This window comes from Meriones unguiculatus, chromosome 3 (assembly GCF_030254825.1).
Source record: "Meriones unguiculatus strain TT.TT164.6M chromosome 3, Bangor_MerUng_6.1, whole genome shotgun sequence".
Lineage (NCBI taxonomy): Eukaryota > Metazoa > Chordata > Mammalia > Rodentia > Muridae > Meriones > Meriones unguiculatus.
The window spans coordinates 22,889,284-22,916,731 of NC_083351.1; the positions used below are offsets into that span (position 1 = coordinate 22,889,284).

The following is a 27,448-nucleotide window of genomic DNA, read 5'->3' on the forward strand; positions in this document are numbered from 1 at the left end:
GGCTTATGGAAACGGCGACACCTCAGCTAGAATGAGTCAGATGTGGCTATCCCCATTTTTATAAAAAAGGAAGCCAGGCTGAATGAAGGGTCTGGTGGTGCTAGTGGTTTGGTAACTGGCAGAACAGAGGCCTGACCGTGATCTGTGTGCCTGCTCAGCAGGGCTCAGCCCATCCTGACAGCCCGATGAGCTGTCCTCTGCACAGCCGTGGACCCCGCAGAGCTGTCCACGGCAGGGCTGGCCTCATGGGCTTGTTTGCTTTTAACCTTTCCTCTTCTTTCCCGTTTTTGTGTCTGTGCACTTGGGTGTGACAATGTCATCTCTACTGTCCGCCTTGTTTTGTTTTTCAGATAGGGTCCAATAAACCTGAAGCTTGCCAAGATAGTAAGCTGGGTGGCCAGCCATCCCCTAGGGATCCCCTTGATCCACTTTTCAGTGCTGGGATTGCAAGCATGTACCATCATGCTTGGCTTTTTTTTTTAGATGGGTGCTGGGGATTGAACTCGGGTCCTCATGCTTGCAAGACAACCACTTTACCGGTTGGGTTATCACCCCAGCCTTCTTTCTTCTTCTTGTCCTTCCCTATCCCCTCCCCCCTCTTCTTCTTCTGTCTCCTCTTCCTCCTCCATCCTGTCTCTTTCTCTCTTCTTCCTCTTTCTCTGCCTCCCCACTCCATGACTGAACTGGGCAACTCCGGCATGCTAGGCAAGCGCTCTACCACTGAGCCACATCCCTGGAACCTTGCAGGCCAGAGGCGCTGGCCCTGTCTTAATGTGTGCACGGCTACTCTCGTCTGGCCTTTATGCTTTCTGAGTGCTCCATGGCTACCTGAGAGCGCCGTGAGTGTGTCACCAACTTACCACGTGTTCTATTCTGTCCTGCACCGAGGGAACAGAGCCTCCAGCCACAGTACCAATTGTCCCCACCGCCTAGGCTGCCGTCCTACTTTCTGCTTCCCCTGGGCCGAGAGCTCTGACCAACCTTCTTCTTCTAGCAAGAATGTAGGCCAGCCTGGTGCCAACACCCTGCCTACTCCCTGTCCTCCTCGCCATCTCCAGTTCCTCTGCCCCCCTGTGCCCAGTTGACTTGCCAGCTGTTCCTCCAACGCCAAGCAGACTCGTGGCTGAGGCCTGGCCACTCTCTCTCCTCATGTCCAGCTCCTCTCCATCTGGGCTAAAATGTCCTCTGCTAGAGGGGTCTTTCCTGCCCACCTTCACAGAGAAGCAGCCTCCCTCTGGCACTGTCCCTTCTGACCCTTTCCTCTGTGCTTCTCATCACGGCTTCCAAGGCATACACATATCTACGCGTTCCTGGTGTGTTCCCCACGGAGTGTGTGTGTGTGTCTGTGGTGTATACTTTTTGTACCTCCAGGGGCGAGAAGCTAGACTGGGGCATACTAGCTGCATCTTAACTGATCCCAGCTTCCACCCCTCCCCCTCCCTGGGTGGAGGGTCTCTCTAGGGATTTTCCAAGAGCAGAAGGCCCTGGCCCTACACAGCTGGAGTGGGACTCCTGCTGGGCAAAGGCTATTCGTCCTCCGCTAGGACCCCAGCCTACATAGGGTGCTCTGCAAGAGGCATCTGAAAGCCAGGGCCTGTGCGAACGGCTGGGGGTGAGCCTACGGAGGTCGGCTGCACCCCAGAGCCTTTGGACCTGTTCGGCAAAGGCCGGGTCACGGCACGGAGCAGATTCCTCTGTGTCTCACGGAGGCAGTTAGGCTACAGGCCCAAGGTTCCCTTGCAGGTGAGTGTGACTGCACTGATCCCGACACCCAGGCCCTTTGCCTCCCGGTTGGGTGCATCCCTCCACCTCGCACTACATTTGGCCCACCCCATTAAGTGAAGCAGAAGGAAAGCACGTGACCACCTACCAACACACCTTGGCAGGGGCGAGCTCCACAGGCGCCGTCTGCCCCCCAGGCACGTGATGCGGGCCGTGCCCTCCAGACGGTACCCGGGGAAGCAGGAGAAGGTCAAGGTGTCACCCACGCCGAACTGTAAGCCCTTTCGGATGCTGTAGGCTGGGACCTCAGGCTCTTCACAGGGCTCCAGGTCATATTCTGCAAAGGCAGGCAGTGGGAGTGTTAGGCCCACAGAAAGCAGGGGACAGGCCCAGCCCTGGGGGGAAAGGACCAGAGAGGAAAACAGAGACTACAGCATGCCAGCCCTCAACAAGTGTGTAGAAAACAAGAGCCGTCCTGAGAGCTGAGGCCGAGAGAAATGTTGGGAGTCCTCATTATGGGGGCTCAGTTCGTTACAGGGGCTCAGATTCTGGGAAAACTGCTCCATGGAAGACTTCTGATCTACAACCCCCCAGCCCTTTGGATCCATTTTTAAAAATTAATTTATTCAGTTTATGTCTTGGTCACAGGCCCCTCTCTCTTCTCCTCCCAGTCCCACCCTCCCTCCTTTATCTCCTTTTCCCTATTCCTCAGATGGGGGTGGGGGCGCTACCCAGACACCCGAGCTCATCTATTCAAGTGATCAGAAAGCAGGCAACAAGTCCATGTCAGAGCTATCCCCCGCTCCCTTAACTAGCGGGCCCACATGAAGCCTAAGATACCGATTGGGCTTATCTTCTTGGGGTCTGTGCATTGTAGTATGTCTACCCTGTACTATATGACTAAAACCCGCTTATAAGTGAGTATATATACCATGTGTGCCTTTCTGGGCCTAGGTAACCTCACTCAGGATGATCTTTTCTATTTCCATCCATTTGCATGCAAATTTTAGGACTTTCTTCTTATTATTTTTTTTAATGGCTGAGTAGTACTCCATTGTATAAATGTACCACAGTTTATCTGTTCTTTGGTTGAGGGACATCTAGGTGGTTTCCAGTTCCTGGCTATTATGAATAAAGCTGCTATGAACATGGTGGAGCAAATGCCTACTTGAATCTGAGACGTGGAGCTGGCAGATGCTCTGAAACTTTCTCCCCGGGGACTAACCAACTCCCACATAATCAGATGTTTTCAGGGGGTCGGGGTCTGTGACCCTGCTTCAGGCAACCTATACTAGGATCCTGACTCCAAATGTCCCTCTAGAAGTTTGAGACATCCTTATTGACTATCTCTTGATGCCCAGGGCTCTGCATGGTAGGGATGAAGGTGCCGCTGGCCGTGAAGGCAGGTGGCCTGGGAACTTCTGTGAAGAGGGCAGCAGGAGACTAGGCTGAGACATAGCCGAGGAGGTGCTACTCAGTATCCCTCTCTGTCCCGCTGATACAGGAGGCCTTGGATACCTCGGGCCGAGGCTGGTGGAGGCAGCGGTAACGGGAATGAAGCCCTCTTCTCCCCGAATACCAAGAAACAGCTTTCTTTTCAGGATTCCCAAATGCAGAGCTAAATATATAGTACTCTGAGATTTAACATCGAGGCAGATGCTGAATGGGACGGAATCACTGATACACTAACCCTCAGCTCTTTCTGTAATTGTTAGGGTTGTGAAACAGGAGTGAATAAAGAGGAAAGTGTGAAGCAGGGAGAGTGGGAAAGGACTGTGGTGAAACTCTCTAGTCAGCCGTCTGGGTCGTCATGTTCAAAGTGTACCCCGAGTCAGAGAATGAGCCTACTGTGTACCCCAAGTCAGAGAGTGAGCCTACTGTGTACCCCGAGTCAGAGAATGAACCTACTGACCCATGCCAAGGCCATTCCTGGGAAGTTCCTCCCTGTGTTTAAGCTAAGAACCTCTGGCTACGTTATTGAGGTCATCCACCCTGAGACTGGAAAGCTGCCCCAGAGGAAAAGACAGAAAATGGCTCCCCGGTTGCTTCTCCCCAGAGACAGTCACATTCATTACCCGAGAAGGTGATGTTGAATCCTTCATAGGACATGGAGAAGTCAGAGATGAAGCGGACTTGAGCCGTGAAGTTGCCATAGAGCCCAGCACTAATAGGCGCCGGAAGCCTTGAGCCGGTCAGTTGCCTCAGGGGCTGGGAGAAGCTGCCGTTCTCAGTGATGAGGAGGTAGTCATGGCCGCTTTCCAGGTGGAAGGTGTGGAAGGTAAAGAACACGCCTGCAGAGAGAGCAGAGGCCCAGGCTGGGGTGGGCAGGTGGCTGGGGGCAAACTCCTCATTCTGGTGGTCAACATGGATGGATAATCTATCTACAGTGTTGCTCCACAGCCATTCGCTGAGCCTTTATGGAATCTGTATCATGGGTGAGAATCCAGGGTGTGGAGGAGGGGAGAGCCAACGCATTAAACAAGTGACTACAGCTAGAGGGATGGATGCGGCACTGAGTGGAGACCAGCCTACCATGGTAGCCCACACAGCGGTCTCCAGCAGGACTTGGGGCTGGGCGATAGCAGAGACAGGCCAGTCCCTGCAGGTCACTGGTCACACAGTTTAGTCTAGTCTGTGAACCCCAGACCAGTGCGAGATCCTGTCTCAAAAAAGCAACACCCGAGGCTGCTCTCCGGCCTGCACACATGTGTACCAGTGTTTCATACATGCACATGTAACTAAGTAATTAGATAAAAGATGCAGCAGTAAGAGAGGCGCGCGAGACAGCTTCACAAAGAAGAGAATGCTTGATTTGAATCTCGGCAGGACGCTCAGTCATTCAAGGAAGTTTGTCCCCAGGAGGCGACCGGCTATCTCTGGGGCGAGAGCAGCTGTGGTGTTCAGGGCTTTATGAGCAGATGGACATCTTCAGGAGAACCATCTGGACCTGAAGCTGGGGACAGACCTGGCACTTCACTGGAGCCAACAAGATGGCTGTCCCCTCCCAGCACAGGTCAGACTTTGGTTATAGCCAAATGGTGGTCAGGAGGAGGACGGAGTTGGAAGAGAGGGGCAGAGAAATCAGGTACAAGGATGGCTTCTTGCCCTGGACTGGGGGTGGGGGTGGGGCTTGGCATCAGCGGCAAGAGCAGGCAGTGGATAAGGGATCCCAGGAAGGTGGGTGGGTGGCAATGGCAGTTGCGACGCAAAGGGGAGAAGGGAAAGTGGGAGCTGAGAAGTGGCATGAGATTGGGGAGGGGCAGAGGCAGCAAGGAGAACTGGGGAGTGGACAGAAGGGGGATGTGAGACAACATCGGGGATGTATCTGTGTGTCGATTTCCATAAGGACACACATCCTTGCCACCTACCAAGCGTCCGGGTTGGGGAGGGGGACAAGACTGTAAAGAACAATAAATTAATAATATTCCATCACTGAGTTCTACGTCCCTGGCGCCACTATTCTTGCAGTTCTGCTTGCTCTGAGGCCAGCACTTAGCAGCTACAAGTGAAGCAGTAGAAACGGATTTGCCAGCTACCCCTGAAACGTGGGTGTGATCTATTCCATCTCCACTTTGTACCGGTGAAAACAAGGCACGCCGAGATGAGGACCTTGGAGTCCAAGGTCCTCCACACAGGTAACAGAGCTGAACCCAGGCCACCTGACTGCAGAGGCGATTCTGCCCACCACCCACTCCAGGATGCAGCCTCTGGGGCTAGAGGAAGAGAGTAGGTGGCAGGATGGAGGGTGGGGAGGAAGCTGATGGAAAGAAGGGCGTTAGTAACGCGACAGCTCTTGAGCTTGTCCTGATGTGTTTGTGTGGGTCTCTGTGAGAGCCAGTCCACAAGCCAGTACATACATGGGCCATGTAGTGTGCCAAGGACAGGGTCCATTTGTTACTCTGTGTGCGGGCTATAGACCTGCAGAGGGCATCACCTGGGAGCTTGTGAGAAATGCCTCTCCACAGAGGGCTACAATCTGCATACTGAGTAGATCCTACGGACCCGAAGGCATGGAAAAGATGGTAAATTTCTGTACCATCACCAACGCAGATGGCACCTTTGGTGAATGACGGCTGGATCCAAGCCCCTAAGGCTAAAGCCTTTCAAGATGTTTTCATGTTCTTGCCTCCGTGTGGACAGGAGGAAGCTGGGAATCCCCAAGTGTCTGGGTTTCTGTGAGAGTTGGGAAGAAAAATACCAGCAGGGGTGGTGGGGCTATGGTGGTGGTTCGTAACTACTCAGCATCTAGGGAACCAAGAAGCACCAAATACCAATATGTTCAAGGATACAGGTCCTGGGTCCCTCCCGAGCGCTGGGCTTGGTGCTTAGTGCTCTGTGCTGAGGAGGATTTGGCTTTAGTGAAGGAGAGGGTTACGGCAGTAGTGGCTGCTCTCAGTAAGGTAGGGGAAGTGTGAGCAGCTGTGCCGGGGGCCTTCACGGGGAGCAGGTCAGTATCGCCCCTGGCGTGCACGGAGGGAACATGTGGGTGAGACACGGTAACCAGCAGAAACAGGTTGATGACACACCAGCCTGCCCCTGCTCCTTCAGCGCGCCAACACAGCCTCTCCCGGGGAGTAAACATTTGGCCGGGAGGGTAAGGATGAGCAAACCCAGCTGAAACCCTTGGGTTTCCCAGCTGTGCTGATTGCTTGGGGCTCTTTTGGCCGCTGTGAGAAAATGAAGACATTGTCATAGAGAGAGAGAGAGGTACCAGTTGGAGTTTGAATCCTATCTGGTGTGACAGATGCACACAGTGGCGTGGGCTACTGCCCAGGGCAGAAATTGCAGGGGGTCACGGGTCTGTCCACTCCTTCCTCAGCTGCAGTGGGCGAATGGCAGACTCCCCTCCCGGGTGGCAAAGAGTCTTCAGGGTGAGGCCCAGCTGGAGGAGCCACCCTCCTGATGCTGTCCTGGCACGCAGTAGGGATCCAACAGGTGATCTGGGCTCCAGATCCCCAGATGACCTGGTAGGTTAGGAGATGCCATTCCTGATACGGCATAAAGATGAGGGACTAGAGCCCATTTGCAGAGAGAGAGCCTAGAATCCCTTCATCATCTCGAGGCTTCATCCACGGAACAGAACATTCAGAGTGGGAAGGGGGTCACAGATGGGAGGAGCATGGACTATGAAGAGTTATAAAGGGCTGTGTACAATGTAGCCTGACGTTTTCCTCAGCTGGCTTTCATCTTGGAGGTGTCCGTCCCCGCCCCCCTCCCTTCTTAGTAAGCTGTTCTTCTATTTCTAACCAAGTGTCCCTGGTGCAAGCCTTTGTCCAGGGGCACATAAGCCTGTGAACCTGTGTCGTGTGAACCCAGGTCAGTAGTCCTAAGCCTGCTTTCTCCAACATTTTGACATCAGTGCTTCTGACCTCCATGTCTAAAAGGCACAACTTTTTCTCCATCTCCCCTTCTGGCAACTGCCTGGATTTCCATCTTGCCCATCTTGGTTTTTAATTTTTTTTTCTTCTTATAATTTAATAAAATTGTCTTCAAGCTTCCCAGTCTGCTTTTAAGTTCTTTTATCAATGATATTAAAAACTCAAAAGAGGGAACCCAATTTTCCCCAGTAACTTTGAGGTCTCTGCAAAGTCACATCCTCTGGACCCCTGCAATGCTAATTCCCTTCACAACCCCACACAACCTAAAGACATCCTGTGCACACCTTCTTGGCTATCACCCACTATTGAAACAGAGCACCCCTGGGGACACTGGTTTCATACTGAAGGAATCTCATGTGGGGAGAAGGAAAGAGCTGGGGTCTTGGTGTTAGCCAGAGCTGAGGGCTTGTCTCCAGGAAAGAGATCTCACACAGTTCTGAGAACTTGCCATCTTGTAGGAGAGACTGGACCTTAGAATGATGATGGGTGAGACCAAACCTTGACTAGGATTGCTTGCTGAGCTATGCATATCTCTTGCCATCTATTTAAACCTAAATCTCATGTTAGGACTCTAAGAATGGATGTGGAGTCTGTCTATCTCTGTCTGTCTGTCTCTCTCTTTCTCTCTGTGTGTGTGTGTGTGTGTGTGATTGGACCTCTTTGTTTCTTTTCTCAATGTGTCCACATTGAATAAGTCTCTCTTTTGTGCTTTTCACTAATACATCATTCCCTTAATTGGCCTATTGAGGACTGGTGGCCAAAGCTGGTTTTCTCAAGCTGCCAAGGTTCTGGGTTTGACCCTGACTCTGGTAACCCTGCCATATGGCGGCTGAACAATTCTGAATAAAGTTCAACTTTCCCCAGCTAGGTTTCCAATTGTTTGGTAGCAACTCAAATAAGCAACTTGTGGGTCTGTTAGCACAACATCGTCCCCGGAGCAGAGCACAGGAGAAAGGTGTGGGCTCAGTTCCTTTCAGTTCACACCACCAAACAGATCTGTAGCTCCTGGTGTGACCAGCAAAATCAGAAGAGGGGAAATTGCTGGGAACCAGAGATCTGTCTTTCAAAGAACCCCTGTAAGGAGAAACCAAACTGAAGCCATTTTGAATAAAACTTCCATTTTGAATAGGGGTCAAACAAAATTTAAGTTCCCAAGACCTCTCTGGGTAACTGACAGCCTGTTTGGCAGAAAGAGAGAGACATGTGTGTGGGTAACTGGTACCCCATGGACGGCAGGTTGACATGCATGCATGCTAGGCAGGCCATCCCACCACAGTTGAATAAACCAACTAATGAGACCAGGATAAGTGTACCACAAAGATATGTCCCTAAAGAAGTCCCCTATCCCTAAGTTCTGGTCGGCAGAAAAATGTAACCTTAGCTTGGCAGAGATGTTTGTGGTATTCAAGTTTAAAAACTGTAACATTCTGGCTCGGAAGGGGGGTGGGTGGGTCATAGTTCAGCCCGAGTCTGTTCTGAGGCTCTGATTTATCAGCAGTGGCTTGATTACAATAAGTTTTTGTCATCTGCATTGACCTGGTGTTTGAGTTGTGTTGGATGTAAGCAGACCACATCATACTCCAAATATGTCATGGAGGTAGGGGTTAAAATGAAAGTCCAAATTTGGGACCATCTTCTCTCCCCTGATGCTGGCAAGTTCTTGAAACTGAAGCTGAGGCCTGGGGAGCTAGGACTCAGTAGGGGGCTGCGGAGGGTTGGCTGCTGCCCAGGGTTTCTCTGACTGGTTTCTTGTGGCTCGATGCTATCAGTTAGAGGAAGCTTGTGTATGGTTCTATGGAAGAAGTTCTAAGAAGGTCTGGTCATTCACCACAACCTCTCATTGATTCACGGGCCTTTTATCCTGGCCAGTTCCTTCCTGGACATCATCCTTAAATACAAGGTCTCATTTGAATTCCAGGACACTTGGCAAAGATCCTGGCTTTTCTGACTTTTGTCTGCTTCATCATGGTATACTGAGATCTGGGTCTACATCATTAGATGAGCGTGTGTTAAATAGTCAATGAGCTGAAGTGACTTCCAGGTAGACATGCACAGAAATATAATGATATCTACATTTGCCTGTTCACAGACATTCAGACATAAAAATATGCATCTCTCTGATCATAGGTGCCCAGATACAGGGCGCCTTGAATACAGGGCACCTTGAATATAGGGGTATTTCTAGGGACCTATTCAAGGTACCTTTCTAGGGACCCTCAAGGCTGCCTTGACTTCCAAGAGGTTCGTTCCTGCCTTGCCTTGATGGAGAAACTCTGGGCCATCCTAGCCTTGGGCAGAGTTGGCCTTGAAAGCCAAGGTGGATGGATGCTTCAATACATATGTTATGTAGAGAAATAATCTTTCTTTTAAGTTTTTTCCTTATGCAAATAGTGTGGTTACATAAAATACATTCTCATTAATGGAAAAAGAAATGCAAAGATGAGAATAAAGAAAGAACAGCTCATATGAACACACGGGGTAGATCTCTGCAGACCATTTCCTCCCCAAAAAGCTTTGCTTCTGCCTGATAAATGCAAACGGCTTTGTGGGGCTTACTTTGCTCTCTGACTTATTGGCACAGCCCTGACGGTCTGCAGACATTTTTTCCTATATTAGTCCTCTCTGTAGCTGCCTGGGATTTCATTATGTATCTGCCCTCTGTGTTTTTTTCATGTTTTGTCTTTATTTGTGTATGTGCATACATGTGCTTATGTGTGTGTATATGTTTATATGCAACTTGCATGCAGTGCTGTGGAGGCCATTACATGGAGCCAGATTCCCTGGAGCTGCAGTTAGAGGCAGTCATGAGCCACCTGAAGTGGGTCTGAGAACTGAATTTGGGTCATCTTTCCAGTTTCTCATTTACTTAAATTAGCTAATTTGTTTGTGCTGTGTGTGTGCTATGCACACATGAGCATGTGTGTAGGAGCCAGGGGTTGATGCTGGTGTCTTCCCCTATCATTCTCCACGTTATTATTTGAGCCAGGGTCTCTCACTGAACCTGGCGCTCACTGATTTGGTGCGCAGTGGGCGGACACTTCCCAAGAACCTCTGCTCCCACAGAGAGAGCGTTTCATGTGCTGCCACGCAGGGCTCTTTACCTGAGTGCGGTGATCTGCACTCAGGTCCCCATGCTCATTGAGCAAGCATGTTCACCTCAGCCATGGGTCCTAAGTTTTTGATGTGATTTAAAAAAAAAGAAAAAACCTTCCTGAGAGCTACATGAGACTATGCAGATTTACTAAGTGAAATGGCTGGCTGCAGAGGCCACACTGATTCCCACTCCTGGGCTGCCGCTAGGGGAAGCCCAGGCTCGTCCACACTGGTCAGCAGTGAGGCCGTGTGGCATAACCGTGTCCACACCACACCACACCAAGCATTATGATGCGCCGACATGGCGCGGAAAGGGAAACTGTGTTTCATTACTGGCTGAAATTGCATGTCTTTAATTATTGGCGGGGCTGATGTTTTCAATTTGTATTTCAATTATGAAGTGTTAGTTTATAGGTCTGCTCATTTTTCAGGCTGATGGGCCGGGCAGAGCTTTCTTACAGAATTTAAGAGCTCTTTACACATTAGGTTGGCAGTCCTTAGTCAATTACATACATCACAGATTTTTTTTTTTTTTTGTATATTTACTATTGACTTTGCATTTTCATGGAGGCCTTTTTTTTTTAATACAAATCCTATCAATTTTTAGATTTCAATTGAATCTAGCAGCCTTTGCTTTTATGGATTATCTCTGTTAAAGGCACGTCCTACCAGAGACTAAAACTATCCATGGCTTTCTATCCCTGTGGCTTCGTGGATGAGGTGTGGATGGGGGTTTTAAACTTTCCTTTTCAAATGGTTACACTCACTCGTGTGTGTGTGTGTGTGTGTGTGTGTGTGTGTGTGTGTATACACGTTTATAGGGAGGCTGCATGAGCATGTTTGGGGATCCATGTGGAGGTCAGGGATTAATGTTCGGTGCTGTTCCTCCATATTTATATTGTTTTTAGAGACAATGTTTCTCACTTGGACCTGGGGCTCCCCGATTAGGCTAGCTTGACTCTCTAGGGAGCCCAGAGATCCTCCTTTCTCTGTCTTCCCAGCTTTGGGGTCACAGAGGTGAGCAGACACAATGTCCTGCTTTTCACAAGAGTGACGGGGATCCAACTCGGGTCCTCACGCTTGCAAAGCAAGCGTTTCACCAACAGAGATTCTTCTCCGGGGCACGATCCCACTGTCTCTAAATTCTGTTTATGTAACCTCTTCAGTGGATCTAAAATGATACTTTAGTCACAGTCTGGTTTGGCATGTGCCCAGAGTGGCATCTATTTCTGGACGCGTACTATACCCCTGCTGGGTAAAGGGTGTCCCTCTCCCAGCCTAAAGTACTCACCCACCCCGCACTGATAGACCACAGTGACATTTGGGTATCCGGGAGGGTTGTTCTATTTCAACCCCGCTCCTCTGCATGCTAATTCTTCTAGATCAGAGGGTTTTTTTTTTTTTAATTAAAGGCACACATCACAATTATCAGTGACAGACTGTCACGCTCAGATGCCTGAGTTTTTCTACTCCCAGTATAGAAAACCCAAAGCTGTGAGCCTAGGTGCTAGAATTCTTGCTAAACTGCAGAGTGGAGGAGCCGCTTCTGAGGGATGTTAGACTAAGCGTCTGGGGGCAGAGGCTGTGACAGCCCGCTTCCTGCTGAGCTCTAGCACAGGAGGGGAATCCGGCCAACGTCGGTCAGCTGTACGCGCTAACTTGTAACGTGCACCGCTGCTTTGAACTCGAGCTCCCCGGGACTGCATTTGCTTCCTAACAGCTGGGGCAGCAGCACAGGCTGGGGGTGATGGTGGCAAATGAATGTGTGTCACCCCTCCCCCCCAGAAATAAGGAAGCTCTGTGAGAGGGGGTTAGAGTCTCAGCAGTCCTCAACGAAGGGCTTCTGGGACAGACACGTGGGCAACTCCAGCAAGTTTTCTTACTGGTGAGGAAACCCAGACTAGGTTCACACGTCCCCGTGTAGTGAAATCTTCATGGAAGTTGCTCTGACCTGGGACCCTGGAGTCCTGGCCACGAGTTCGGTACCTGACTCGGGCTTCAACACTCACCCTTGCCATGTGAGGTCTCAATAACCCAGGTGCAGTTCAAGTTGTTGGGGTAGAAGTCAGGGAACCCCGGTGACAAGATGGTGCCACTGGAGCCTTGGATGAAGCCGCCGCAGAGAGCTGCAGGAGCGAAGTGGGCAGAGAATGTCAGAGCGTCTCGGAGAGCTTCCCCTAGCCGTCCTTCATGAGCCCCCCAAAACCGCCGACCTCACTGATGAGGTTGGGGAGTCAGTGACTCGGGGTCCTGGCTCGCCAGGGCAGGAGGTGAATGTGCTCTTTCGCCCCCGCCCCCCACCCCGCTGTGGCGCCTCACCTTCACAGCTGGGAAGGGCGCGGCTCCACTGGAAATTCGGCTCACACTCCAGGGGCTCCCCATCGCTTAATGTGTAGCCAGGGTCGCAGCTGAAGGTCACCAGGGCACCCACATAGAAGTCATTGCCGTGACGCTGCCCACTGACGGGGATGCCTGGGTCCAGACAGTGGTCTGACTGCAGCGTGATAGCTGGAAGAGAGAGGCCACGGCTGTAACAGACATCGGGCGGAGTCAGCCAAGTAACCGACTCATGAGAGGTCAGATCTGCCATATGAATGTTCACTATGTCTTAGGCACGATGTCACGGCTTAGTGAGTGACAGAGAGTGAGCGAGCAAATGACTCTGTCCTCGTGATGCTCTCAGCCCACACCCACGGCACTTCCTAATTTGATCTGGAAAGTATTGACATGAGGTTAATCCTCTAAGTCAAGAGGATGAATTGGAGATGATGAAAGAAAAGGCAGGTGTGAAGGAGGAGGCAGCTGACTTCAAGTTCGGGTCGGTCAGTCAAGTACTTGATCCCATCATGCAAGCTATGGCCGCAGCCAATCACCCGTATACAGAGGAAGCTGTGAGGTGACCCGTGAGAGAGGCTGAGAACAAAGGAGCACCTTCCAGTGAGTACATTTCTATCAGATAATGCTCTAGGATGCTTGGGGCTGGGCCCAGGGTGGAATACAGTCAGGGGCTGGTTGTCCACCTCTTTGCACCACCCACTGAGACTCACTCTCATAGCGGAGCTGGAAGCCGATGTCCGAGTGACTCTTGTCAGTGGAGAAGAGGAGGTAGAGGTAGTTGCTGGTGCTGATGAGGAACTGGGGTACCTGGGTCCCGTGATAAACTCCAATCAAAGGCGAGGAGTATGTCCTCCCGTCTCGAACCTCCAGGGTGTCATAGTTGACCTCAGTCTTAAACCTACCAATTGATGCAAATAGAGATGTCTGACGAAACCCAGAGCGTATTTTTTGCCCTGCCTCACCCGGGGATCCAGACAACCAGATTTCAGCAGATAGGGTGTTTTTAATATAATTTGCATACATTTTCTAGCCCCATGGAAGGACTTCCTCTACTGTATTCAATTCTCTTTCCCATCCAGTCAAGAAAGTACACTCACAGTCCTCTCTAGAACACGGGCCAGAACCCATCTTAAGACCCAGAGACAAAAGCTTTATGGGGTTCGGAATGTTCTAGGCCAGGGGCTCATCCACTGAAGCCCCGGGATCAAATCTGATCTTTGGCTTAGGGAACTAAGACTAGCTTTTACATCTGTGAAAAGATGTTTCTAAGCCCAGAGCCATAAAGAGCGTACAGCAGGTCACGCAAGGTCAAGGGCCCCACGGTACACAGCATGCTGCCTGTGCCAACCTTCACAGGACAGTTTGCAGACCATGAATTTCATGCCACTGATGCTCCACCTGGAGGAAGTCTAGGTTCATATCCGGGAGGCTGCTTTCCCACCACGGGGCTCAAGTAGAGCACTCCTTTTGAGCAGAGGGAGTAGTTGAGCAGGATTTAGGACAGAGGTTGGCAGGGGCACTCTTTCCCATGCTGAAAATGTGTGGGTTCTGTCTAAATTTGATGCTGTTTACCTGCTTTTTTTTTCTCTCTCTCTTTTGAGATGGGGTTTCTCTGTGTGAGTTTCTGCTGTCCTGAAACTCACTCTGTAGACCAGACTGACCTTGAACTCACAGAGATACGCCTGCTTCTGCCTCCTGAGTGCTGGAATTACAGGCGTGTGCTACCACTGCCTGGCTTGTCATCTCTCTTTAAGGGGCTAGTAATTCTAGGGTCCACAGATTCCCGATACATCAACTAAATTCAAGCTTAAAGTCATCTAGGCAGTCAAGCCCATGGCTTCCACCTGGCTGACGTCTTTTCATTGGTGCCACATTCCCCACAACACTGTCACAGTGGAGACATCACCCCCCCCACCCGCAGGCTGCCGTCAGAAGCACCTGTCAAATGTAATTTTGATGGGGTATCCAGGTTGGGCTTCGATCACCCAGGCGCAGCTCAAGGCATCCTTGTAGAAGCCAGGCCAGCCTGGAGAGAGGATGGTCCCGCTGGGGGAAGTCAGGTGACCACCACAGGGAGCTGGGGGACAGAGCGAGAAAAGAGGATTTGTTGAGAGACAAATGAATGAACAAATAAACAAAAAAACCCTAAATGTGTTAGCCAACAAGGACTTGTTTTGTTTTTATGGAAAATTACATAAAGTCTGAACTGTGAGCTTTGCCAACCGGGACCCTTATAGATGTGACCCGTTACATCATTTGCAGGTTTATAAAAGGCCTAAAGGAAAAGGCTGAAAATTCTTTCAGCAGAGTCTGTTTGTCATTCCAGTGGGGCTAATATTTAGGTCACGCTGCCTTTTTCTTTGTTCCCCACTCAATTGTTGGGCCTGAGGCAGAGGCATCAGCCCAGGCCCACTTCCTCCCATCAACGCTAGGGAGCTAATGGCTAGACTTGGGGTCAGCTCAGGGCAGTGTTATGTCTCGCTGTACTATGGGTACCACATTATTTGTCTTCTCCAAAAGGGATGCTCAGTACTTAGCATAGCATGTGACACAGAACTGTCTCTCCATGGCTGCTGGGTAAAAGAATGGATGCAAGGATGGATGGATGCAGTCTGGGGCAGGTGATTTGGCAAGACACTGGCTGGTCCATCCCAACCTCTGGCCAGTTTTGGTCTCATGAAGCATGTCATTGCTTCCTGCTTAGGCTCTTCCCCATGACTCCTTCTTCCAGATGCCACGCCCTAGCCTCCTATCCTGCGTGATGGTCATCAGGGCTACTCCATCATTCTTCCTTCAGGACCCATGAGGGGTTTCACTGTCTAACCTTTTTAAAGCCATGCTAAGTTACGCGGCTGAGTCAATAGGCTGAGAACATGAGTGATGCCCACCTGGAAATGTGAAAAGCCAGCAAGTGGCTTGCAAAATATCCTCTTCCTGTTTCAGTCACTGTGGGAACAGGTGTCAAGATGGAAACCCCACCCACCTGGCCCCACCCACCCGACTCCCGAGAAGTGGGCCCACTTATGAGCCATGCTAAACATTGTGATGGCTAAATTTTATTGTCAACTTGATGGGATCTAAGATCACCTAGGAGAGAAGCCTCCAGAGATGTCTGTGAGGGAGCTTCTACAGCAGGTTACCTGAGGGGGTGGTGGTGAAGAATCACCCTAAATGCTGGACACAACATTTCCATGGGCTGAATAAAAAGAGAAAGAGAACAGGGTAGCCACATTCATCTCCCTCTGCAGCACGGCCAGCTGCCCCCAGCTTCGGTACCATGATTTTACTGCCATGAGGACCTGCACGCTTGTGAATCAGATTAAACCTCTTCTTCCTTAAGCTCCTTTTGTGAGTTGCTTTGTCACAGTGATGAGAAAAGTAACCCAAACACTTATCTGAAACAGTCCGCCATCTTGACTGGAAGCTGTTGGGGATGCTGGTGGTGGTGGGGCATTGCTTAACAGTCTAATGTAGGTCACTTAAAACTTGCCCAAGCTTCGAGAGGAGGGTGACCATACCACCAGCACACTAAGGCTGTTGTCATTGTCATGGCCACTGTCACTAGCTGAGCACTGGGTGCTCATGCCGTGTCAGGCATTTCCACACATACATGACCACAGTCCTCACTGTGAGGCTGGTGCTGTGATCATCATGGGAAGCTGAGGATCACGGAGGCATTAGCGTGGGCTTGGAATCAGGTAAGACAACACAGAAGCAGTCTAACACAATAAGCAGTCTCTAGGCTGTCAAGAAACTCTTGCTTCCCCTAGACCAGTGGTTCTCAAGCCTTCCTGATGCTGTGACCCTTTAACGCAGTTCCTTGGGTTGTGGTGACCCCCAACCATAAAATTCTCATAGCTGCTTCATCACTGTAATTTTGCTACTGTCATGAATCGTGATGTAAATATCTGTGTTTTCTAGTGGTCTTAGGTGACCCCTGTCAAAGGGTCTTCCAACTCCCAAAGGGGTCTTGACACATGTGTTGAGAACCGCTGCTCCAGTGCCTTTTACTGCAGACCTACCAGAGGCCAAACACTCCTGAACAGGACTGAGGTGGATATAAAGGACCCACCAGGCACTGCCTGCTTTGCAAATTCTTCTAGATGCTTCCAGGTCATTGTCTGATGTTCCTCAAGCTGAATTTTCCCCCTTTCCTTCCTTCCTTCCATCCTTCCTCTCCTTCCCTTCCCCTTCTCTCCCTTCCTCCCTCCCTCTCTTTCTTTTTAGTCACAGGGTCTCATGCAGTCCAGGGTAGGCTCAAACTCACTACGTAGCCAAGTATGCTTCTGATCCTGCCTCCACCTTCAGAATGCTGCAGTTACAGGCATGTAGCTTCACGCACATAGTTTGTGCAGTGCTGGGGATCAAGCCCAGGGCTTTGCACAGGCTAGGCAAGCATTACATAGCAGCTGAGATGCATCCTCGGCCCACAGATTCTTCTCCTAAAAACATTGCATTTCGTTTTAGAAATTGACGTGTGTGAGTGTGCTGCCTGCGTGTATGTCTGGGCATCATGCCTGTCCTAGTGCCTGAAGAAGCGAGGAGAGAGTGTCATATTTCCTAGAACTGGCATTACAGGTGGCTGTGAGCAGCTGTGTAGAAGCCAGGACCCGAACCTGGTTCCTCTGGAACAGCAACAAGTGCTCAAGCTATCTCTCCAGCCCCAGCCCAGACATTCTGAATAGAAAAGCACGTTAAGATATTTAATTTAAAAAGAAGATAACAATAGTAATAACAACAGGAAGAAGGTGCCAATACCTCTTGATGCCTTACTTGGGTTGCCTTATGATTTCATCCAAATGCATGCTAATAAAGTTATTATCCCCATTTTACAAAGGAGGTAACCAAGACCAAGTAGGTTAAGACACTAGATAAAGGACATTAAGCTAATAGAGCCAGAGCTGAGATTTAACCTGAAGACCTCTGTCTCCAAATCCTCCAGCAGCACAAAGCAAGCTCCTGTCACACAGACCGGAATGAGCTGGAGGGTACCCAGCGATTGCCAGGTGTCGGGGCTTAACGTGGATTATCCTGTGAAAACTGCAAAGCAACAAGGCACATATGTTACTACCCTCATTCTATAGAAGGGGATTATTGCTCTGATTTCTGTGAGTAGAGGCTTAGAGAAGCTAAGTAATTAGATGGTGGCTATATAAAACATGGAGAATGAAATCACACACATGTTCTGTCACTTCTGCAGCTCTGGTTCACAGAACCCATCCGTCATCTCACTCAAATCACCTCTTTCAGCGCATGTGTGAGACCTCGGAGGTGGGGAGGGGTGTGCCTGCTGCTGGGACCGAGAAGGCTCAAGCAGGTACTCAGTCTGGGCTGTCAGTCATTCCAGGCCCAGCCTCTCTGGCTACTGGATGTTAACCTCCTCGTTCAATTTCCGGGAAGCCACAGGATGAAGGCAGAGTTATGTTCCCTGGCTGCAGTCAGATAAACGCAGTCCTGCCTCAATTTCAAATCCTTCCTTTGGTGGCCCCCTGTTCTGTTTTTTCTCTGTTCTGCTAGTACTGCTTTAGATGGCTAATCTCTTCTTGAGCACATGTGTTGGCCAACTGACCTCTCTTCTCCATCCTGCATCCTGTTACTCGCATATTCCAGAGTGGTCCATGACTGGCAGGCTCTAGAGAGGAGTCCTGGATGCAATGTCTCTTTACCAGTTCAGCTTCTGAGCATTACTTAGATCAGTAGCATCACACGTCTTTTGTGCTTCATCTGAGTGGGCGCTAACACTTTACTACTCGTTTAACTTTTAATGTAGTGCATCTCTGTGTTCATGTGAGTGCGGGCGCCCTTGATACTGTTTATCTAAAGAAGAGGTCATATGAAAGTCAAATTAGGGCTAGGCTAGAGAGATGGCTCGGTGGTTAAGAGTGAGTACTGCCCTCGCAGAAGACCCGAGTTTAGTTCCCAGCACCTGCGTGTAGGAGGACGGGGGTGGGGGGGAGTTCATTCTCACCCACTAACTTCAGCTCCAGTGGATCTAACACCTTCTGCTTGCCTCTCCAGGCACCTGTGCTCACATACATGTATACCCATGTAGACACGCATATGCACACAGCTGAGAAGTAAAAATAAAACTTTAAAAAGTTAAGTTGGTATTAAAGTGTTAGTACCTGTTCAGATGAACAATCAATGAACAGGTAAATTGAGAACGGGACGCATTCCCCATGGGCAGAAGGGATACGCTCAGAGCTTTACTTTCCCCAAATGTACATTTATTTATTTATTTTTTTGGCAGATTTAACTCTGGAAATATATAATCACTTTGCGTAATTAAAAATGATTAAATTTGATGTGCGGTTTCTAAAAACTTAAACGGAATACAGTGCTGTCTTATGCACTTATGTTTAAGGACGTGAAGAGATTTTTTTTTAAGAGGTAGTAATTTGATGGCCCATGCCTCTGGGGAAATACGGATATAAAGAACGGGATGATGGTGACGATGACAACAGTGGTGATGATGATGAATGAGCCAATTCTGGTAAGTGTGTTACTGTTCATAGCAACGTCTTCACTACTCTGAGAGTCCTGGGTGTGCATCCCAGCATGGGAAGTTATGGGTGGGTGGGTGGGATTTGCATTTGGGGGCAGGAGTGAAAAGCCGGGTGAATACGGTACCAAGGAAGTTAAGGTTAAAAGATAAAAGCTTCATTATTTGAAAGGAAATGATCCCACACACGTTTTCTTGGAGAAAGCGTTTCTCAGCTGCGTTCGCTGAAAAGGCTTACACAGAGCGAGTCGATAGTAATAAGCACTCTTTAGCACTCTAGATTCTAAACATCAATTTGCACTAAGAAGCGCCTTCGAGAAAACAACTGACTCTAGGTCAGGAGCAGGAGATGTCCAAGAAGAGGCTGGGCCACCTTCAAAGGGCTCCTGCTAGCCAGGAAGACAATGTGAACATCAGTTAGAATGAGAACTGTAAACACACAAGATAAATGTCCATCCATTATCCTCTATTGATGCTTAAAACAATCTTAAAACAATGCTCAGAAGACGTTAGGCAGTCCACTCATTAATATGCAAATAATAACAATATATTAAAGAAAATAACTGTTTCTTGGAGATTTCAGTGTTTCCTTCAAGTATTCCAGCTTACAAGAGATGAAACAACAAAGTCCTGCCATTTTGCAGTCTCAGGCTGGGATCCTAGACAGCCCCTAGTGTCCCCAAAGAGACATTACGTGCTATTGATGGAGGCACAACGAACGCTCTGCCTATTAAAGGGTCTGGTAATTAAACAGTGACAACAACGAAAGGAGTTCACGTGTGATTAAGCATCTAGACCTCGGTGCCACTTGAAGAAATACAAGAGAGAGGGCATCATGCTCACCAGCCACTCAGGGAATCTACCAGAAGCATTCAGAACGCAAGGGGCAGGGAGACAGCTCAGTCAGTAAAGTGCTCACTGTGTAAGAACGAGGACCTGAGTTCGAGCCTCCCGGAACACACATCAAAAGCTGGCTAGATTACTGGGACTCTGTTGGCTGCCTAACTAAACCTGATAAGCCCCAGATCCCAGTGAGAGATTCTGTCTGGTAAAACAGGTGGATAGCTCTTGAGAGGTAACACGGGACCTCTGGTGTGTGAGAGACTGTCTAAAACAAAACAAAACAACCCTCCAAAACAAACAAACAAACAAACAACCCAAGGTTTGTATCCGAGCAACACTCAAGGCTGTCTTCTCGTCTCTGTGTGGACATGTGACCATGCACATATACACACATGAATCCATATCCATGCACAAACACACACATCTGCACCAACACACACACACCCATAGAGGGATGCTTGCACATCTACCCGCACACAGGTCATACACACACAAATTCAGAGAGCAAGAGATGTCTTGTTATGGGAGTAATTTAGTTTAAAAAGAAATGGCAGGAGGCAGGAATAGAGACCCTGAGATTAATAAGTGACTGGAGAGCTGTCAGTTTATATAGTGCACGGACTAGAAAGCCGCTCTAGCCCTCTTATATCTGTTAGAGATCGTCACAGAAACATATCAGAGTTTTCCTAGGGATGTCCCATCATGCCGGAAGTTCACCCCAGAGCATCGTAGTGATGGCTGGGAAACGAATGGGCGCATGACCCAAGCTCAGCAGGCTACAGATTTGTACTTGAGGTTGAAAGGGAAGGAAGGGGTAAAGGCTCTGTAAGAGGACCGAGGAGAGACCTTGGGTCTAACCCAGTGCCTGGCACAAACACGATGTGGTTGGCAAACATTTGCGAAGGGAAGAAATACCAGTTGTAAGCTGGGCTTGCTCAGGAAGACCCCCATGTTCACAGGCCAGCTTTTGACTCAGGTGCCAGAGATTCAACCTCAGGTCCTGCCCAGCTGGGCACAGCTTTACCGCCTGAGGCATCTCTCCAGCCGCTGCAGCAAATTCTTAAATAAAATTTTCCATGGGAAATGGGCTTTTTTTTTTTTTGAACTTAAAAAATATTTACACTTAGACATGGTTTGAAACTTTCACGATAGATTCTTTTAAAAACGGAAATATGAAAGCGTTCATCAGAGCTCACTGATCTCTTTCTTTTTTTTCCAGTGTAATTCTGTGAGCCTGAATGTTTTCCTGAGTCCAGTTTGAGAGTCTTTGTTTTTGATGGGGAGTTTAATTGCCTTTATTGTCATAACTGATACATTTGTCTTACGACTGTCACTTTCTTTTATATTTTCAGTTTCTGAGACTTGTCTTTGGCAGCAGGCAATATGCTTCCTTTTGTTTTAATTTTGTACTGGGATGTGAAAAGGAGAAAACCTGCTTTTTGTTCTCGTTGTGAATACTTTGAAGTCTTTCATGAAGACATTTAGACATTTGATATTATAGTCTCTGTAGCGATATAATCCTAAAAGGGCAGCCCAGAATCTAGGTGTGGATTCCTGCACAATCTCTCAGGTGCTGGGAGGGTGCTGGGCAGGTGGCTTGTCTTTCCGAGCACCAGTGGGGACAATAACTACACCTGCAGTTTGGTGACACCTGCCTAACACCTGTCACAGAAAGGCACGGCTACTTGGTTCTTCCTTGAAACATAGACAAGGAAGAGACGAACATGAGGGACATCCAGGCACTGCTAGGAAGAGGTCTCCTGTACCTGCAAACATTCTGTAGGACATTTCTGACTTTTCATCACACACAACTACAGGCCCCTGCTGACGGCCACACCCAGCCTAGCCACTCATGTGCAGCCCATAGCTGCTTTGGAGTGGCAGTGACAGAGTTGAGGAGAGAGAGGCCTTAGGGTCCCTGAGGTTGAAAATATCCCCTCTCCAGTCCTTTAAGAAAACCTTTGTTCCACTCCTGCAGGTGACAATCTTCCTCCTCTCCAAATTTAGAAGCCACTTCCTTCCTACCTTGTCCTATTACAGTCTTTCCGAACCGGAGTGGCTCTCAGAATAGATTAAAGGAATGTCTACAAGACCATTAGTGTCAGCATTTAATTGTCCACCAGGTGGGGATACTTAATAAAAAAAAATACCCAGAAAAAAAATAGACACAAAGATGTTGATGAAGAACCGGGGCCTCAACCAGGTACAGATAAAAGGAAGGAGCAAGGGGATGAGGGTGGGTTCTTGGGCCTTGATTATCTCTCCCACTCTAAGGTTTTTGTTTTTGTTTTGTTTTTTGGGGGGTTGGAGGTTTTGAGACAGGGTTTCTCTGTGTAGCCCTGGCTGTCCTGTTTTGGCTTTGTAGACCAGGCTGGCCTTGAACTCACAGAGATCTGCCGGCCTCTGCCTCCCTGAGTGCTAGGGTTAAAGGTGTGCTGCACCACGCCCAGCTCCACTCTAAAGTTTTAATGTTAATGTTCTTAAACCTAAATAAGGGAAGTCACTCCTGATCTGATTGGCCCAATGAAGAAATGGTCAAAATCAAGTTCAAATAACACCAGCCGCCATACATACTGAACGTTCTCTGTGTGCCAGCCATGCTTACAGCTCAGCTGCGTGGGTCCTGAATCACCTGTGCTTTATTGATGGGGCAAGTGAGGCACAGAAGGGTCATATGACTTTCCTAAAGTGACCCTACCGGTTGGCTGTAAGGTGGAGACAGCACGTCTGCCAATGACACATTTCTCATGGGTGTGTGTGTGGCTGGTTAATAAATCATTCATTCATTCCATCGTTCATTCAGCAGCACTGACTGAGGGTGGGCCAAGTGTCAGACACCCCGAGTGTGTAAGGCTGCGAGCCAGGGTGGTGTCCTACCTTCCTGGAGCTCACACCTTAATGGGAGCACAGCAAATACTGACGAGTGCTTGCTCTACCCTCCCTGCGACCCTTGAAGGATGGCCATCTTTTATTCATTCGCTCCCATCTCTTTTCCACTTTTCAGTTGGAAAACCAGAGGCTCAAGAAGAAAAGTGGCTCATCCAGTGGCCTCCGGACGGCCCTTCCTAGCTCACACCTGTCGGGCTCTCCCCTCTTCCCCCTCCTGGGGCCTCTCATTTGTGGGGTGAGGGCTGGGTAAGCAGGCTGGTCTCTTTGGTTCCCATCCTCTGTCTATCCCAGGAGAGGAGAGGAAGCAGCTCTCTGCCCTCAAAGCCACAGCCCCTGCCTGTCCAAATAGCACTGCTGCCCTTCATGCGTCTCCGGGACGGGCAGTCTCTGTCTGTGGAGTCCCTCTGAGCACTGATTCTGTGCCAGGTGCATCTGTCTGTTGAGTCTTTCTGAGGGCTGATTCTGTGCCAAGGGCTGTGTTCGGGATACAGACTTGACATGATCCCTGTCCTAAGGAGGCATAATCTGTGTCTGCTTTTCAGATGGAACAAATGCTGGTCTGGGAAGTTTCAAAACTTCCCTGAGACACAAGACAGGGCCTGGGCAAGTGCTGCAATGAGCCTGGCACTTGCTAAGAGCCATGTGTCTCCCAGGTGGCCTGCTCTACATCACCTGCAGAGTGGCCATAGGATTTCATGAAAGCGATTACCAGGGGGCACAGCTGAAGAAACAGGGAGAGTCCAGGAATGAGAGGAAGGGACATGTGGAGGAAAAGACAACAGGCAGCCTGGAGAGGGCAAGCTCAGGAGTTCTGGCATCCCTGTGTGTGTTGGGCTGTGGACTGGAAACCCAGCCCCTCCTGGCTGTCATAGTGTGAGCTCTGAGCCGAAAGAAGACATTTTGATGGTTGATATTCCAGAATATCAGTCTTTTCCCCAGTCTTATTTCTGGTCACAATTCAAATTCTCAGGCAAAGCATTCCCATCAGGCCTTTCATCCCAGTATGAGGGCAAAGGAGAGACCCTGGGTCATTGGAGGAGAAGACGGATGACTGCAGAGATGGACCACAGCGGTTGGGGCCAGTCTTTCTCCCCAGCCTCCCAGGATGACCGCCACGGTCCTAGCCCACGGCCACTCACCTTCACAGCGCAGTACGGCACTGTTCCACACCACGCTGCCCTCCTTCAGGACACAGGTGATGGTCTCGGAGCCCTGCGTCCCGAGGAAGCCTTCGTCGCACAGGAAGGAGATGGAGCTGCCCAGCTGCAGGCTATCACCGAACCTCTTGCCGTTAACGGGCACGCCAGGATCCGGGCACTCATTGTGTCGGAAGGCTGAGGAAGGGAGGTTCAGGTCGTGATTAGATGGACGTGGTACATAGATGGACAGCAAAGAAAACTGAGCTGCTGAAAGTCAGCCTCAGACCTCCGTGCTTCCTTGAGAACGTGGCACATGGAAGGGATGCTAGGTGGCCCAGAACCTGGGACCCTGGGGTTATGAGACAGAACCCACTGGGTACAAAACAGGCACTCATCAAACTTGCTCTTCAGCCTGTCTGAACACTTCCTTCTAAGCGATGCTGACAGATTGGGCAGTGAGCTGTGTTTCTCATGGTAACTAATCGTATCACATCAAAACTCTATCACAGAGATACGATTACTCTCTTTTACCAGAGGGGAAACTGAGGTTCCACGCAGCTGAGTGGAAGACCTGTCTTTTCAGTGTCAAATCCATTCCATGCTTCCCAAATTTCAGATGGTTAAGGGATCACGCCTGCTGCGGGGATGCTGGCTCCCAGTCCCGTGCCACTGATACGCACCACACATCATAAAGTGGGCGCCCTGGGATTAGCCCTGTCCGAAGCGATTGCCTTTGCATCCTTGCCTCATGCCAGGGCTGCTTCTCATTCTGTCAGGTAATTGGTAATGTGGCAAGTAAGCCAAGAAAAAAAAATTAAAAAAAAAAAAAGGACACAGTGAGTGCTGTTGAACCTGTCTCTCTTATTAGTATGTGGTCCTAGACCACTTTTGTCATGTTACCAAGCCTCAGTTTCCTATAAAATGAGTATTACACATCTCTTAAGTTGAGAACTTGATGAGTGAGGATTTGGTGACAGCATGTATTTCCTGAGGGTGAGTCCCTATCCTCCAAGGGGCTTACCACCCCTGCACAAAAGGAAACCCTTTCCTCCACCATCTCCACTGAGAACATTCCTGGTCTTCCTCCACCAGATGTTGTCTGGGAAGCCAGGCCTCATGAATGCTCCAGCTGTTCTGAGGATGGTACTAGGCTCCCTGGCTGTGTGGCGTGTACCGTTTTAAAAAGGCTGGTTTTCAGGCCCCTGACACGAAGACTGTTGGTTTAACAAGAGCAGGGCTGAAACCCCACATCTTTCTCCACAAAATGTAAGGCCTAGCTCAGCCTAGATTTCATCTCCCACCCATCCTCCCCAGGAACTAGGACCATCAGGTTGACACAGAGGGCTGAGTGGAGCTTGGGGCTTGGCAGTTAAAAACACTATCAGTCACATATATGTACACATGCACACACATGCATACTTGCATCTCTGCATGCATGTGTACAGGCCTTCACAGCAATGATTTGGTGCTCCTTCTGACATCTAAGAGCATGCAAGCGGATGGGAAGATGAGTGACATATGTGCTCCTTTCCAGGCCTCACGGCCCCGTGGTAAATGGGTACGAGAGAGATAAGCTAACGTCCAGAGCCATCAGCGTCACACCGGCACGCCCAGGAGAGAGAAAGCCCTTCTACTTCTGTCTGTCGCTAGGTCAATGGGACAGGAACCTCCTGGTGATGAGGGACCCCAGGAGGGTTGCCTATTTCTAGTCAGTCTGCTGCCCTGAACATGGGCGGTGAGATGAACGGGGTTTTAGTTTGGGTAACATATGGCCTATTCCACAGCACCTAAATTTTTAAGGGCAGGTGAGACAAGGAGCAAGGCTTTTGTGTCCAGGGTGGAAGCTGGAGTTGGAAGGAGAGATGTTCTGCAGGAGATGGATGACAAACAACTGAAGAGCATCTCCTGGGGGCGGGGAGAGCCCGAACCATAGCCTGAATTTCCTGTCCCATGGAAAGCAGCCTCCCCCCCGCCCCGTCCCGGTTTCAGCCCCACTCAACTCTCAGTCACAGCCAAGTTCACCAGGTTTACTGCTTCCTGTGTCCTCCGAATGGACTGTTTTGCCCCCTGGAAACGTCATGTTTCTGGGTCCTGCCTGTCTCCCGAGTCCACTAATCCAGGAGATACGGAAATAGGGAGAAAAAAAAAACACCCACTGCTGAATTTCAGGTTGCTTCTGGACAATGGGCTCAGAATGGAGATTAAAGAGAAAACTTCCACACTGGCCCTGAGAGGGACCGTGGGACTTGTGAGAAATGACTCGTGAGTGGCTGCAAAAAGCCTTCGGGAAGAGTCATGGAAACACAGCTCAAGGCCTTTGCTCCTGTTTCGATTATTGGAATGCGACTCTGGCAAGACAAACTGCACAACAGCAGTGGCCAACAGGAAGCAGAATTTGGGGATGGGGGAGGGTGGGGAGGAACTTTGTTTCCTAGAGCCTCTCTGCTTCTAGCTGAGAGGAGAAGGTGGGAAGATCTGGCCTTCTTTAAGCCCTTTGAGACGTGTGTGGAAATAAATGCGTACAGGCCGGCACGCCTCCGAAGCAAGTAGCTGGCGCAGCAGACAGCTCTCTGCTTCTTCCTGGGAGCCGGGAACTGTATGCCTGACCCAGCAGTAAGGCATGCTTTGGAGCCGGCCCACTGCATTGATGACCCTCTGTGGGGGCACCTTCAGTCACTCTCTCAGTAGAAGCGGTGTGTTCGACCAACGGTGGCAGAGGGAGGGGTCACCGGTAGAGGTGATGTGGGTGACAGACGGAGCACTTACTGGTAAAGGTGATGTTGAAGCCCCTCTTCCCGGTGGAGTGGTCAGTCTGGAACTCTAGACGGGCCACGTGGCCACTGCTGGTGATGGAGGAGGGGAGCTGATTTCCTGAGAAGGTGCCAAGGACCGGGGCCTCAGCCGTGGCGCCATCTTTAATAACTAGGAAATCAAACTGAGGCTCCACGTCAATGTCGTTGAAGGCCAGGTGGATGCGGCTCTCGGGCCGGGCCAGGATCAGCCAGACACAGTGAAGGTGGTTGCCGTAGTCCTCGGGGTAGTTTGGAGACAGGACAATCCCGGAGGGACTGGTGAAGTTGAAGAAGCAGGAAACTGAAAAGGAAGAACAGGAGAGGTCAGGAAGTATCCCCCATACTTTGCAGTGGCCACTATGGGCTGGCACTGGGAACGTTTTCTTAGTCTTCAGAGAAATAGAAAGAATGAATGACACCAGGGTTGGGCTGGACTGGCTGGGTTTGAGGCTGTAGGCAGGAGGCATGCTGGGTTCCATGCTGGGGAGAGCACTGAAGTGTCCTTTCGGCAAAAGACAGATATGGCAGAATTGCTTTTCTATTAGTGTCTCTCCTTTCAATGTGCCCACCTTAGGCAGCTTTCGCTGCCCTTGGTCCCTTGTGCTGGGGAAGAAATTGGCATTCAAGCAGGCTTGAAGAGGCATAGCCCTGACCCTTTTCAGCTTGGTTTGTAATAGTAGGAGAGGGCATGGCTTAATGATACAGAGGCGATAATCTCCCAATAGAGAGGAGCGTGTCCACCTTCTTCCTCTA

General features: G+C 49.8%; 1 protein-coding gene across 3 annotated transcripts in view; it reads right to left on the reverse strand.

The window, feature by feature from the left end:
* Nucleotides 1-27,448, reverse strand: part of Csmd2 (CUB and Sushi multiple domains 2) — a 550,287-nt gene that overhangs the window by 155,887 nt on the left and 366,952 nt on the right. For all 3 annotated transcript variants that reach the window (XM_060379514.1, XM_060379513.1, XM_060379515.1), the window contains 8 exons: nt 26,670-26,996; nt 23,904-24,098; nt 14,469-14,607; nt 13,241-13,428; nt 12,513-12,701; nt 12,203-12,319; nt 3,798-4,013; nt 1,871-2,059 (listed from right to left, as the gene is read on the reverse strand). In XM_060379514.1, the coding sequence (XP_060235497.1) occupies nt 1,871-2,059; nt 3,798-4,013; nt 12,203-12,319; nt 12,513-12,701; nt 13,241-13,428; nt 14,469-14,607; nt 23,904-24,098; nt 26,670-26,996 (1,560 nt within the window). The remainder of the gene's footprint in view (nt 1-1,870; nt 2,060-3,797; nt 4,014-12,202; nt 12,320-12,512; nt 12,702-13,240; nt 13,429-14,468; nt 14,608-23,903; nt 24,099-26,669; nt 26,997-27,448) is intronic.